Source organism: Lampetra fluviatilis, chromosome 70 (genome assembly GCF_964198595.1).
Source record: "Lampetra fluviatilis chromosome 70, kcLamFluv1.1, whole genome shotgun sequence".
NCBI classification, from domain to species: Eukaryota; Metazoa; Chordata; class Hyperoartia; order Petromyzontiformes; family Petromyzontidae; genus Lampetra; species Lampetra fluviatilis.
In genome coordinates, this window is record NC_136344.1 from 369,299 (window position 1) to 382,538 (window position 13,240).

Here is a 13,240-nt window from a genome sequence, read left to right on the forward strand (position 1 = left end):
ATGATGGTGGTGATGAAGGTGGTGGTGGTGGTGATGAAGGTGGTGGTGGTGGTGATGGTGGCGTTGGTGATGATGATGATGGTGGTGGTGAAGGTGATGATGATTATGATGGTGATGATGATGATGAAGGTGGTGGTGGTGGTAGTGGTGATGATGATGGTGATGAACCCACCCCACCCCCCCACCCACCCCACCACCACCCCCCCCAGGTGGGAGCCCCAGTGCTACGTGTGTGTGCGTGTGCGCTCAGCGTTGTGGTGGTGGTGGTAGTGGTGATGGTGGTGGTAGTGGTGGTAGTGGTGGTGATGGTGGTGGTAGTGGTAGTGGTGGTGATGGTGGTGGGGGTGATGGCGGTGTTGGTGGTGGTAGTGGTGATGATGGTGGTAGTGGTGGTAGTGGTGGTGATGAAGTTGTTGATGATGATGATGATGGTGGTGACCCCCCCCCACCCCCCCACCACCCCCCAGGTGGGAGCCCCAGTGCTACGTGTGCGTGCGCGTACGCTCAGCGTTGAGGAGGTGGTGGGTGGTGGTGGTGGTGATGGTGGTGAGGAGGTGGCGTTGTTGGTGGTGCGGCTGGTGGCTGCGCTCCGAGCCAGCGAGTCGAGCGGACTCAGCGCCCCGCAGATCGGAGAGTCGGTGCAGAGATCGGAGAGTCGGTGCAGGTGGTTCCAGCAGCGACACAACCACAACCCGCCGCCACAACCGGCACAACCGCCACAACAACCACCACCACCACAATCACCGCCACGAACACCGCCATCGCCATCACCACCACACCATCATCACCAACACCATCATCACCACCACCACCGCCACCACCACCTACGCCACAACCACCACTGCCACAGCCACCACAACCACCACCGCTACAACCGCCACCACCACAACCACCACCATCACCACCACCATCACCACCATCACCACCACCACCACTACCACACCATAACCACCACCACACCATCACCACCACCGCCGCCACAACCGTCACCACCACCACTACCACGCCACAACGCCACCATCACCGCCACCACAACCGCCACCATCATCACCACCACCGCCACAATCACCACCACCACCACCCCTTACCACCACCACCACCACTCCTTACCACCACCACCATCACCATCACCAACAATACCACACCATCATCACCACCACCACCCCCACTTACCACCACTTACCACCACCCCAACCCACTTACCACCACCACCCCCACTTACCACCACCACCACAACCACCACTACCACCACCACCACCAGCCCTAACCACCACTACCACTTACCACCACCTCCACCCCTTACCACCACCACCACCACCCCCTTACACCACCACCACCACACCACCACCCCTCCAGGTGATGGTCATGGAGATAACGGAGCGCCAGCTCTCCCGCCACCACCACCACCACAACCACCACCACCACTAACCACCACCTTCACCCCTTACCACCATCACAACCACCACCACCACCCCTCCAGGTGATGGTGATGGAGGTGACTGAGCACCAGCTCTCCCGCACCACCACCACCACAACCACCACCATCACAACCACCACCTTCACCCCTTACCACCATCACAACCACCACCACCACCACCACTAACCACCACCACCACCACCACCACCCCCCAGGTGATGGTCATGGAGATAACGGAGCGCCAGCTCTCCCGCCACCACCACCACCACTAACCACCACTAACCACCACCACCACCACCCCCCAGGTGATGGTCATGGAGATAACGGAGCGCCAGCTCTCCCGCCCCTACCACCACCACTAACCACCACTAACCACCACCACCACCACCCCCCAGGTGATGGTGATGGAGATAACGGAGCGCCAGCTCTCCCGCCACCCGGCCGCCCGTCGCCGTGCCCACGGCATGAGCCCCATGCCGCTGAGCGTGTTCATCAACCCGTCCGTGCGGCCCCTGAGCGGGGGCCCGCCTCACCCTCCTGCCCGAGGCCTGCGCCAGCGTCAGGCGATTGGCAAGCCTGCGTCCCACGCCACGACGCCGTGGTGCTGAGCGGTGAGCTCCCGGCCAGGGGAACGTGGAGTGGAGTGGAGGGGGTAGGGGGTGGGGGGAGGTGGGGTTGGGATTGGAGAGATGTTCTCGGCCAGGGGAACGTGGAGTGGCGGGGGGAGGGGGGTGGGGAGGTGGGTTGGGATTGGAGAGATGTTCTCGGCCAGGGGAACGTGGAGTGGAGGGGGAGGGGGTGGGGAGGTGGGTTGGGATTGGAGAGATGTTCTCGAGCCAGGGGAACGTGGAGTGGAGGGGGAGGGGGTGGGGGAGGTGCTTGGGATTGGAGAGATGTTCTCGGCCAGGGGAACGTGAGTGGAGGGGGGTGGGGGGTGGGGAGGTGGGTTGGGGATTGGAGAGATGTTCTCGGCCAGGGGAACGTGGAGTGGAGGGGGGGAGGGGGTGGGGGAGGTGCTTGGGATTGGAGAGATGTTCTCGGCCAGGGGAACGTGGAGTGGAGGGGGTGGGGGGTGGGGAGGTGGGTTGGGATTGGAGAGATGTTCTCGGCCAGGGGGAACGTGGAGTGGCGGGGGAGGGGGTGGGGGAGGTGCTTGGGATTGGAGAGATGTTCTCGGCCAGGGGGAACGTGGAGTGGCGGGGGGAGGGGGGTGGGGGAGGGGGCTTGGGATTGGAGAGATGTTCTCGGCCAGGGGAACGTGGAGTGGCGGGGGAGGGGGTGGGGGAGGTGGGTTGGGATTGGAGAGATGTTCTCGGCCAGGGGAACGTGGAGTGGCGGGGGAGGGGGTGGGGGAGGTGCTTGGGATTGAGAGATGTTCTCGGCCAGGGGAACGTGGAGTGGCGGGGGAGGGGGGTGGGGAGGTGGGTTGGGATTGGAGAGATGTTCTCGGCCAGGGGAACGTGGAGTGGCGGGGGGTGGGGGGTGGGGAGGTGGGTTGGGATTGAGAGATGTTCTCGGGCCAGGGGAACGTGGAGTGGCGGGGGAGGGGGTGGGGAGGTGGGTTGGGATTGGAGAGATGTTCTCGGCCAGGGGAACGTGGAGTGGCGGGGGTGGGGGGTGGGGAGGTGGGTTGGGATTGGAGAGATGTTCTCGGCCAGGGGAACGTGGAGTGGCGGTGGGAGGGGGTGGGGGAGGGGGCTTGGGATTGGAGAGATGTTCTCGGCCAGGGAACGTGGAGTGGCGGGGGTGGGGGGTGGGGAGGTGGGTTGGGATTGGAGAGATGTTCTCGGCCAGGGGAACGTGGAGTGGCGGGGGAGGGGGTGGGGGAGGGGCTGGGATTGGAGAGATGTTCTCGGCCAGGGGAACGTGGAGTGGCGGGGGAGGGGGTGGGGAGGTGGGTTGGGATTGGAGAGATGTTCTCGGCCAGGGGAACGTGGAGTGGCGGGGGAGGGGGTGGGGGAGGTGCTTGGGATTGGAGAGATGTTCTCGGCCAGGGGAACGTGGAGTGGCGGGGGAGGGGGTGGGGAGGTGGGTTGGGATTGGAGAGATGTTCTCGGCCAGGGGAACGTGGAGTGGCGGGGGAGGGGGTGGGGAGGTGGGTTGGGATTGGAGAGATGTTCTCGGCCAGGGGAACGTGGAGTGGCGGGGGAGGGGGTGGGGAGGTGGGTTGGGATTGGAGAGATGTTCTCGGCCAGGGGAACGTGGAGTGGCGGGGGGAGGGGGTGGGGAGGTGGGTTGGGATTGGAGAGATGTTCTCGGCCAGGGGAACGTGGAGTGGCGGGGGGAGGGGGGTGGGGGGAGGTGGGTTGGGATTGGAGAGATGTTCTCGGCCAGGGGAACGTGGAGTGGCGGGGGAGGGGGTGGGGGAGGGGCTTGGGATTGGAGAGATGTTCTCGGCCAGGGGGAACGTGGAGTGGAGGGGGAGGGGGTGGGGGAGGTGCTTGGGATTGGAGAGATGTTCTCGGCCAGGGGAACGTGGAGTGGCGGGGGTGACCTCACCGACAGGTGAGTTAGTGACGTCACAGCTGAGTTAGTGACGTCACTGCTCACCCCCCCCCTCACCCCCCCCCTCGCCCCCCCCCCCTCGCCCCCCCCCCTCGCCCCCCCCCCCCCTCGCCCCCCCCCTCGCCCCCCCCCCTCGCCCCCCCCCCTCGCCCCCCCCCTCACCCCCCCCCCAGGCATGAACGAGCGAGGTGAGGCGGTGTGCGTGCAGCTGAGTTAGTGACGTCACTGCTCACCCCCCCCCTCACCCCCCCTCACCCCCCCCTCACCCCCCCCTCACCCCCACCCCCCCTCCCCCCCCCCCTCCCCCCCCCCCCCTCCCCCCCCCCTCACCCCCCCTCACCCCCCCCTCCCCCCCCCCCCCTCACCCCCCCTCCTCCCCCCTCCCCTCACCCCCCCTCCCCCCCCCCCCCCTCCCCCCCCCCCCTCACCCCCCCCCCCTCACCCCCCCTCACCCCCCCCCTCACCCCCCCTCACACCCCCCATCCCCATCCCCTCCTCACCCCCCCCTCACCCCCCATCCCCTCCCTCACCCCCCCTCACCCCCCCTCACCCCCAGGCATGAACGAGCGAGGTGAGGCGGTGTGCGTGCAGCTGAGCGGCTTGGCTGCCCGCGTGGCTCAACACGAGGTGGATCACCTGCAGGGAGTCCTCTACCTGCAGCGCATGCACCCCTCCACCCTCATAGACACACACTGGCAGGAGTAGGGGGGAGGGGCTGGGGGGGGACGGGGCTAGGGGGAGGGGCTAGGGGGGAGGGGCTGGGGGGGGAGGGGAGGGGGGCTAGGGGGGGGGGGGGGGAGTCCTCTACCTGCAGCGCATGCACCCCTCCACCCTCATAGACACTCACTGGCAGGAGTAGGGGGAGGGGCTGGGGGGGAGGGGCTAGGGGGAGGGGCTAGGGGGAGGGGCTGGGGGGGGAGGGGAGGGGGCTAGGGGGGGGGGGGAGTCCTCTACCTGCAGCGCATGCACCCCTCCACCCTCATAGACACTCACTGGCAGGAGTAGGGGGGGGGAGGGGGGGGAGGGGCTAGGGGGGAGGGGCTGGGGGGAGGGGCTAGGGGGAGGGGCTGGGGGGAGGGGCTAGGGGGAGGGGCTGGGGGGAGGGGCTAGGGGGAGGGGCTGGGGGGAGGGGCTAGGGGGAGGGGCTGGGGGGAGGGGCTAGGGGGAGGGGCTGGGGGGAGGGGCTGGGGGGAGGGGAGGGGCTGGGGGGGAGGGGAGTCCTCTACCTGCAGCGCATGGACCCCTCCACCCTCGTAGACACACACTGGCAGGAGTAGGGGGGGGGGGCTGGGGGGGAGGGGCTAGGGGGGAGGGGCTAGGGGGAGGGGCTAGGGGGGAGGGGCTAGGGGAGGGGAGGGGCTGGGGGGGGAGGGGAGTCCTCGACCTGCAGCGCATGCACCCCTCCACCCTCATAGACACTCACTGGCAGGAGTAGGGGAGGGGCTGGGGGGGAGGGGCTAGGGGGGAGGGGCTAGGGGGAGGGGCTAGGGGGGAGGGGCTAGGGGGAGGGGAGGGGCTGGGGGGGAGGGGAGTCCTCGACCTGCAGCGCATGCACCCCTCCACCCTCATAGACACTCACTGGCAGGAGTAGGGGGAGGGGCTGGGGGGAGGGGAGGGGCTGGGGGGAGGGGAGGGGCTAGGGGGAGGGGCTGGGGGGAGGGGAGGGGGCTGGAGGGGAGGGGCTAGGGGGAGGGGAGGGGCTGGGGGGGAGGGGAGGGGCTGGGGGGGAGGGGAGGGGCTAGGAGTAGGGGAGGGGCTGGGGGGGAGGGGCTAGGGGGAGGGGCTAGGGGGAGGGGAGGGGCTGGGGGGGAGGGGAGGGGCTGGGGGGGAGGGGAGGGGCTGAGGGGGAGGGGAGTCCTCTACCTGCAGCGCATGGATCCCTCCACCCTCATAGACACTCACTGGCAGGAGTAGGGGGGGGGGGGCTGGGGGGAGGGGCTAGGGGGAGGGGGGAGGGGAGGGGCTGGGTGGAGGGGAGGGGCTGGGTGGAGGGGAGGGGCTGGGGGGGAGGGGCTGGGGGGAGGGGCTTGGGGGAGGGGGAGGGCTGGGGGGGAGGGGAGTCCTCTACCTGCAGCGCATGCACCCCTCCACCCTCGTAGACACTCACTGCAGGAGTAGGGGGGGAGGGGGAGGGGAGGGGCTAGGTGGAGGGGGAGGGGCTGGGGGGGAGGGGGCTAGGGGGGAGGGGGGAGGGGAGGGGGCTAGGTGGAGGGGAGGGGCTGGGGGGGGAGGGGGCTGGGGGGGGGCTGGGTGCTCTGGTACGAATGAAGATTTCAAAATGTTGATGATTCTGTTTGAGAGAGAAGGGGGGAGGGGAGAAAATAAAAACCATGAGACAGAGGCCAGCTGAGTTGGTGGGTGTGTGTGTGAGTGAGTGTGTGAGTGTGTTAGTGAGTGTGTGAGTGAGTGTGTGAGTGAGTGTGTGAGTGAGTGAGTGGGTGAGTGAGTGTGTGAGTGGGTGAGTGTGTGAGTGAGTGTGTGAGTATGTGAGTGAGTGTGTGAGTGAGTGTGTGAGTGAGTGTGTGAGTGAGTGTGTGAGTGTGTGAGTGAGTGAGTGTGTGAGTGAGTGTGTGAGTGAGTGTGTGGGTGAGTGAGTGGGTGAGTGAGTGTGTGAGTGGGTGAGTGAGTGGGTGAGTGAGTGTGTGAGTGTGTGAGTGAGTGGGTGTGTGAGTGAGTGAATGTGTGAGTGAGTGAGTGAGTGTGTGAGTGAGTGTGTGAGTGAGTGTGTGAGTGTGTGAGTGAGTGAGTGTGTGAGTGAGTGTGTGAGTGAGTGTGTGAGTGAGTGTGTGGGTGAGTGAGTGGGTGAGTGAGTGTGTGAGTGGGTGAGTGAGTGGGTGAGTGAGTGTGTGAGTGTGTGAGTGAGTGGGTGTGTGAGTGAGTGAATGTGTGAGTGAGTGTGTGAGTGAGTGAGTGTGTGAGTGAGTGGGTGAGTGAGTGTGTGAGGTGAGTATAAGAGTGTGTGAGTGAGTGAGTGGGTGTGTGAGTGGGTGAGTGTGTGAGTGTGTGAGTGAGTGAGTGTGTGAGTGTGTGAGTGTGTGAGTGAGTGAGTGTGTGAGTGTGTGAGTGAGTGAGTGTATGAGTGAGTGAGTGTATGAGTGAGTGAGTGTATGAGTGTGTGAGTGTGTGAGTGTGTGAGTGAGTGAGTGTGTGAGTGAGTGAGTGAGTGTGTGAGTGAGTGAGTGTGTGAGTGAGTGAGTGGGTGAGTGAGTGTGTGAGTGTGTGAGTGAGTGAGTGAGTGTGTGAGTGTGTGAGTGAGTGAGTGTGTGAGTGAGTGAGTGGGTGAGTGAGTGAGTGTATGAGTGAGTGAGTGTATGAGTGTGTGAGTGTGTGAGTGTGTGAGTGAGTGAGTGAGTGTGTGAGTGTGTGAGTGTGTGAGTGAGTGAGTGTATGAGTGAGTGAGTGTGTGAGTGAGTGAGTGAGTGTGTGAGTGTGTGAGTGTGTGAGTGAGTGAGTGTGTGAGTGAGTGTGTGAGTGTGTGAGTGAGTGGGTGAGTGAGTGTGTGAGTGAGTGAGTGAGTGTGTGAGTGTGTGAGTGTGTGAGTGAGTGAGTGTGTGAGTGAGTGTGTGAGTGAGTGAGTGAGTGGGTGAGTGAGTGTGTGAGTGTGTGAGTGAGTGAGTGTGTGAGTGGGTGAGTGAGTGTGTGAGTGTGTGAGTGAGTGAGTGTGTGAGTGTGTGAGTGAGACTCACACACACAAACACTGACTCACACACACACAGAGACTCACACACACACACCGACTCACACACAGACACTCACTCACACACACAGACACTCACACAGACACTGACTCACACACAGAGAGACTCACACACACAGACACCGACTCACACACACAGACACCGACTCACACACACAGACACTCACACAGACACTGACTCACACACAGAGAGACTCACACACACAGACACCGACTCACACACACAGACACCGACTCACACACACAGACACTCACACAGACACTGACTCACACACAGAGAGACTCACACACACAGACACTGACTCACACAGACACTGACTCACACACAGAGAGACTCACATACACTGACTCACACACAGAGAGACACACAGAGAGAGACTCACACACACAGACACCGACTCACACACACAGAGACACTCACTCAGAGAGACTCACACACAAAGAGACTGACTCACACAGACACTCACTCACACACACAGAGACTCACACACAGAGAGAGACTCACACACACAGAGACTCACACAGAGAGAGACACACACACACAGAGACTCACACACAGACACCGACTCACACACAAAGAGACTGACTCACACAGACACTCACTCACACACACAGAGACTCACACACAGAGAGAGACTCACACACACAGAGACTCACACAGAGAGAGACACACACACACAGAGACTCACACACAGACACCGACTCACACACACAGAGACTCACACACAGAGAGAGACTCACACACACAGACACCGACTCACACACAGAGAGAGACTCACACACACAGACACTGACTCACACACACAGACACTGACTCACACACACAGACACCGACTCACACACACAGAGAGACTCGCACATAGAGAGAGACTCACACACACAGAGAGACTCACACAGACACTGACTCACACACACAGACACTCACTCACAGAGAGACTCACACACACAGAGACTCACACAGACACTGACTCACACACACAGAGACTCACTCACAGAGAGACTCACACACACAGAGACTCACACACAGAGAGAGACTCACACACACAGAGAGACACACACAGAGAGACACACAGAGAGAGACTCACACACACAGACACCGACTCACACACACACAGACTCACACACACAGAGAGACTCACACAGACACTGACTCACACACACACAGACTCACACACAGAGAGAGACTCACACACACAGAGAGACTCACACACACAGAGACACTCACACAGACACTGACTCACACACACAGACACCGACTCACACACACACAGAGACTCGCACATAGAGAGAGACTCACACACACAGAGAGACTCACACAGACACTGACTCACACACACAGAGACTCACAGAGAGACTCACACACAGAGAGACTGATTCACACAGACACTCACTCACACACACAGATAGACTCACAGACACTGACTCACACACACAGACACTCACACACAGAGAGACTCACACACACAGACACTGACTCACACAGACACTCACAGAGAGACTCACACACACAGACACTCACTCACAGAGAGACTCACACACACTGACACACACACAGACTCACACACAGACACTCACTCACAGAGAGACACACAGACACCGACTCACACACACAGACACTCACTCACAGAGAGACTCACACACACAGACACTGACTCACACACACAGATAGACTCACACACACTGACACACACACAGACACTCACAGAGAGAGACTCACACACACAGACACCGACTCACACACACAGAGAGACTCACACACACAGACACTCACACAGACACCGACTCACACACACAGACACTCACTCACAGAGAGACTCACACACAGAGAGACTCACACACAAAGAGACTGACTCACACAGACACTCACTCACAGAGAGACTCACACACACACAGAGACTCACTCACACAGAGACTCACTCACACAGACACTCACTCACAGAGAGACTCACATACACTGACACTCAGACACTGACTCACACACAGAGACTCACACACACAGAGAGACTCACACACACAGACACCGACTCACACACACAGAGAGACTCGCACATAGAGAGAGACTCACACACACAGACACTCACTCACACAGAGACTCACTCACACAGAGACTCACACACACACAGAGACTCACACACACACAGAGACTCACACACACACAGAGACTCACTCACACAGAGACTCACACACACACAGAGACTCACACACACACAGAGACTCACTCACACAGACACCGACTCACACACACAGAGAGACTCGCACATAGAGAGAGACTCACACACACAGAGACTCACTCACACAGAGACTCACTCACACAGAGACTCACACACACACAGAGACTCACACACACACAGAGACTCACTCACACAGAGACTCACTCACACAGAGACTCACTCACACAGAGACTCACACACACAGAGACTCACTCACACAGAGACTCACTCACACAGAGACTCACTCACACAGAGACTCACTCACACAGAGAGACTCACACACACACAGAGAGAGACTCACACACACAGAGACTCACTCACACAGAGACTCACTCACACAGAGACTCACACACACACAGAGAGAGACTCACACACACAGAGACTCACTCACACAGAGACTCACACACACAGAGACTCACACACACAGAGACTCACTCACACAGAGACTCACACAGAGACTCACACACACAGAGACTCACACACACACAGAGACTCACTCACACAGAGAGACTCACACACACAGAGACTCACTCACACAGAGACTCACACACACAGAGACTCACTCACACAGAGACTCACTCACACAGAGACTCACACACAGAGAGAGACTCACTCACACAGAGACTCACTCACACAGAGACTCACTCACACAGAGACTCACTCACACAGAGACTCACTCACACAGAGACTCACTCACACAGAGACTCACACACACAGAGACTCACTCACACAGAGACTCACTCACACAGAGACTCACACACAGAGAGAGACTCACTCACACAGAGACTCACTCACACAGAGACTCACTCACACAGAGACTCACTCACACAGAGACTCACTCACACAGAGACTCACTCACACAGAGACTCACTCACACAGAGACTCACACACACAGAGACTCACACACACACAGAGACTCACTCACACAGAGACTCACTCACACAGAGACTCACACACACACAGAGACTCACTCACACAGAGACTCACTCACACAGAGACTCACACACAGAGAGAGACTCACTCACACAGAGACTCACTCACACAGAGACTCACTCACACAGAGACTCACTCACACAGAGACTCACACACAGAGAGAGACTCACTCACACAGAGACTCACTCACACAGAGACTCACTCACACAGAGACTCACTCACACAGAGACTCACTCACACAGAGACTCACTCACACAGAGACTCACTCACACAGAGACTCACTCACACAGAGACTCACACACACAGAGACTCACTCACACAGAGACTCACTCACACAGAGACTCACTCACACAGAGACTCACTCACACAGAGACTCACACACAGAGAGAGACTCACTCACACAGAGACTCACTCACACAGAGACTCACTCACACAGAGACACACTCACACAGAGACTCACTCACACAGAGACTCACTCACACAGAGACTCACTCACACAGAGACTCACTCACACAGAGACTCACTCACACAGAGACTCACTCACACAGAGACTCACTCACACAGAGACTCACTCACACAGAGACTCACTCACACAGAGACTCACTCACACAGAGACTCACTCACACAGAGACTCACTCACACAGAGACTCACTCACACAGAGACTCACTCACACAGAGACTCACTCACACAGAGACTCACTCACACAGAGACTCACTCACACAGAGACTCACTCACACAGAGACTCACACAGACACCGACTCACACACACAGAGACTCACACACAGAGAGAGACTCACACACACAGAGAGACTCACACAGACACTGACTCACACACACACAGAGACTTGCACATAGAGAGAGACTCACACAGACACTGACTCACACACACACAGAGACTCGCACACACAGAGAGACTCACACAGACACTGACTCACACACACAGAGACTCACTCACAGAGAGACTCACACAGACACTGACTCACACACACACAGAGACTCACTCACAGAGAGACTCACACAGACACTGACTCACACACACACAGAGACTCGCACATAGAGAGAGACTCACACACACAGAGAGACTCACACAGACACTGACTCACACACACAGAGACTCACATACACTGACTCACACACACAGACTCACACACAGAGAGAGACTCACAGACACCGACTCACACACACAGAGACTCACACACACAGAGAGACTCACACAGACACTGACTCACACACACAGAGAGACTCGCACATAGAGAGAGACTCACACACACAGAGAGACTCACACAGACACTGACTCACACACACAGAGAGACTCACACACAGAGAGACTCACACACACAGAGAGACTCACACACACAGAGAGACTCACACAGACACTGACTCACACACACAGAGACACACACAGAGAGACTCACACACACAGAGAGACTCACACAGACACTGACTCACACACACAGAGACTCACACACAGAGAGAGACTCACACACACAGACTCACACACACAGAGACACACACACACAGAGAGACACACAGAGAGACACAGAGAGAGACTCACACACAGACACTGTGTGTGAGTGGCGGTGACGCCACCACGACGCTTGTGCCAGGCCATGTGCACCTTGAGGCCACGTGACGTGTCGAACGCCCGCTGGCAGGAGGTCACGGGGCAGACCCAGGTGCCACGGGTCAACTGACAGACACACACACAGGCACAGATACACACACAGACACACCCACACACAGATACACACACAGATACACACAGATACACACACAGACACACACACGCAGACACACACAGATACAGACACATCCACACACAGACACACACAGGCACAGATAAACACACAGACACACACACATATACACATACAGACACACACACAGGCACATACACACAGATACACAGACACACAGATACAGGCACACACACACACAGGCACACACATACACATCCACACACAGACACACAGATACACACATAGACATGCACACAGACACACACACAGATACACACACCCACACACAGCCCACACAGACACACAGCCCACACACACAGCCCACACACACACAGCCCACAGCCCACACAGACACACAGCCCACACACACCCACACACACACAGCCCACAGCACCAACAAGACCAACACACAAAAACACACACACAGACACACAGCCCACACACACACAGCCCACACACACACACACAGCCCACACAGACACAGCACACACCCACACACACACACACAGCCCACACACACACAGCCCACACACACCCACACACACACAGCCCACACACACAGCCCACACACACCCACACACACACAGCCCACACACACCCACACACACAGCCCACACACACAGCCCACACACCCACACACACACAGCCCACACACACCCACACACACCCACACAGCCCACACACACACAGCCCACACACACACCCACACACACACACAGCCCACACACACACAGCCCA

The 13,240-nt window shown here is 59.2% G+C and overlaps 1 protein-coding gene across 1 annotated transcript in view; it reads left to right on the forward strand.

Moving 5' to 3' along the window:
• Window positions 1-4,480: 4,480 nt before the first annotated feature.
• LOC144952812 (large neutral amino acids transporter small subunit 2-like) overlaps window positions 4,481-13,240 on the forward strand; it is a 50,632-nt gene continuing 41,872 nt past the window's right edge. Inside the window, exon 1 of the mRNA XM_078883280.1 lies at window positions 4,481-4,567. Coding sequence (XP_078739406.1) covers window positions 4,481-4,567 — 87 coding nt within the window. The remainder of the gene's footprint in view (window positions 4,568-13,240) is intronic.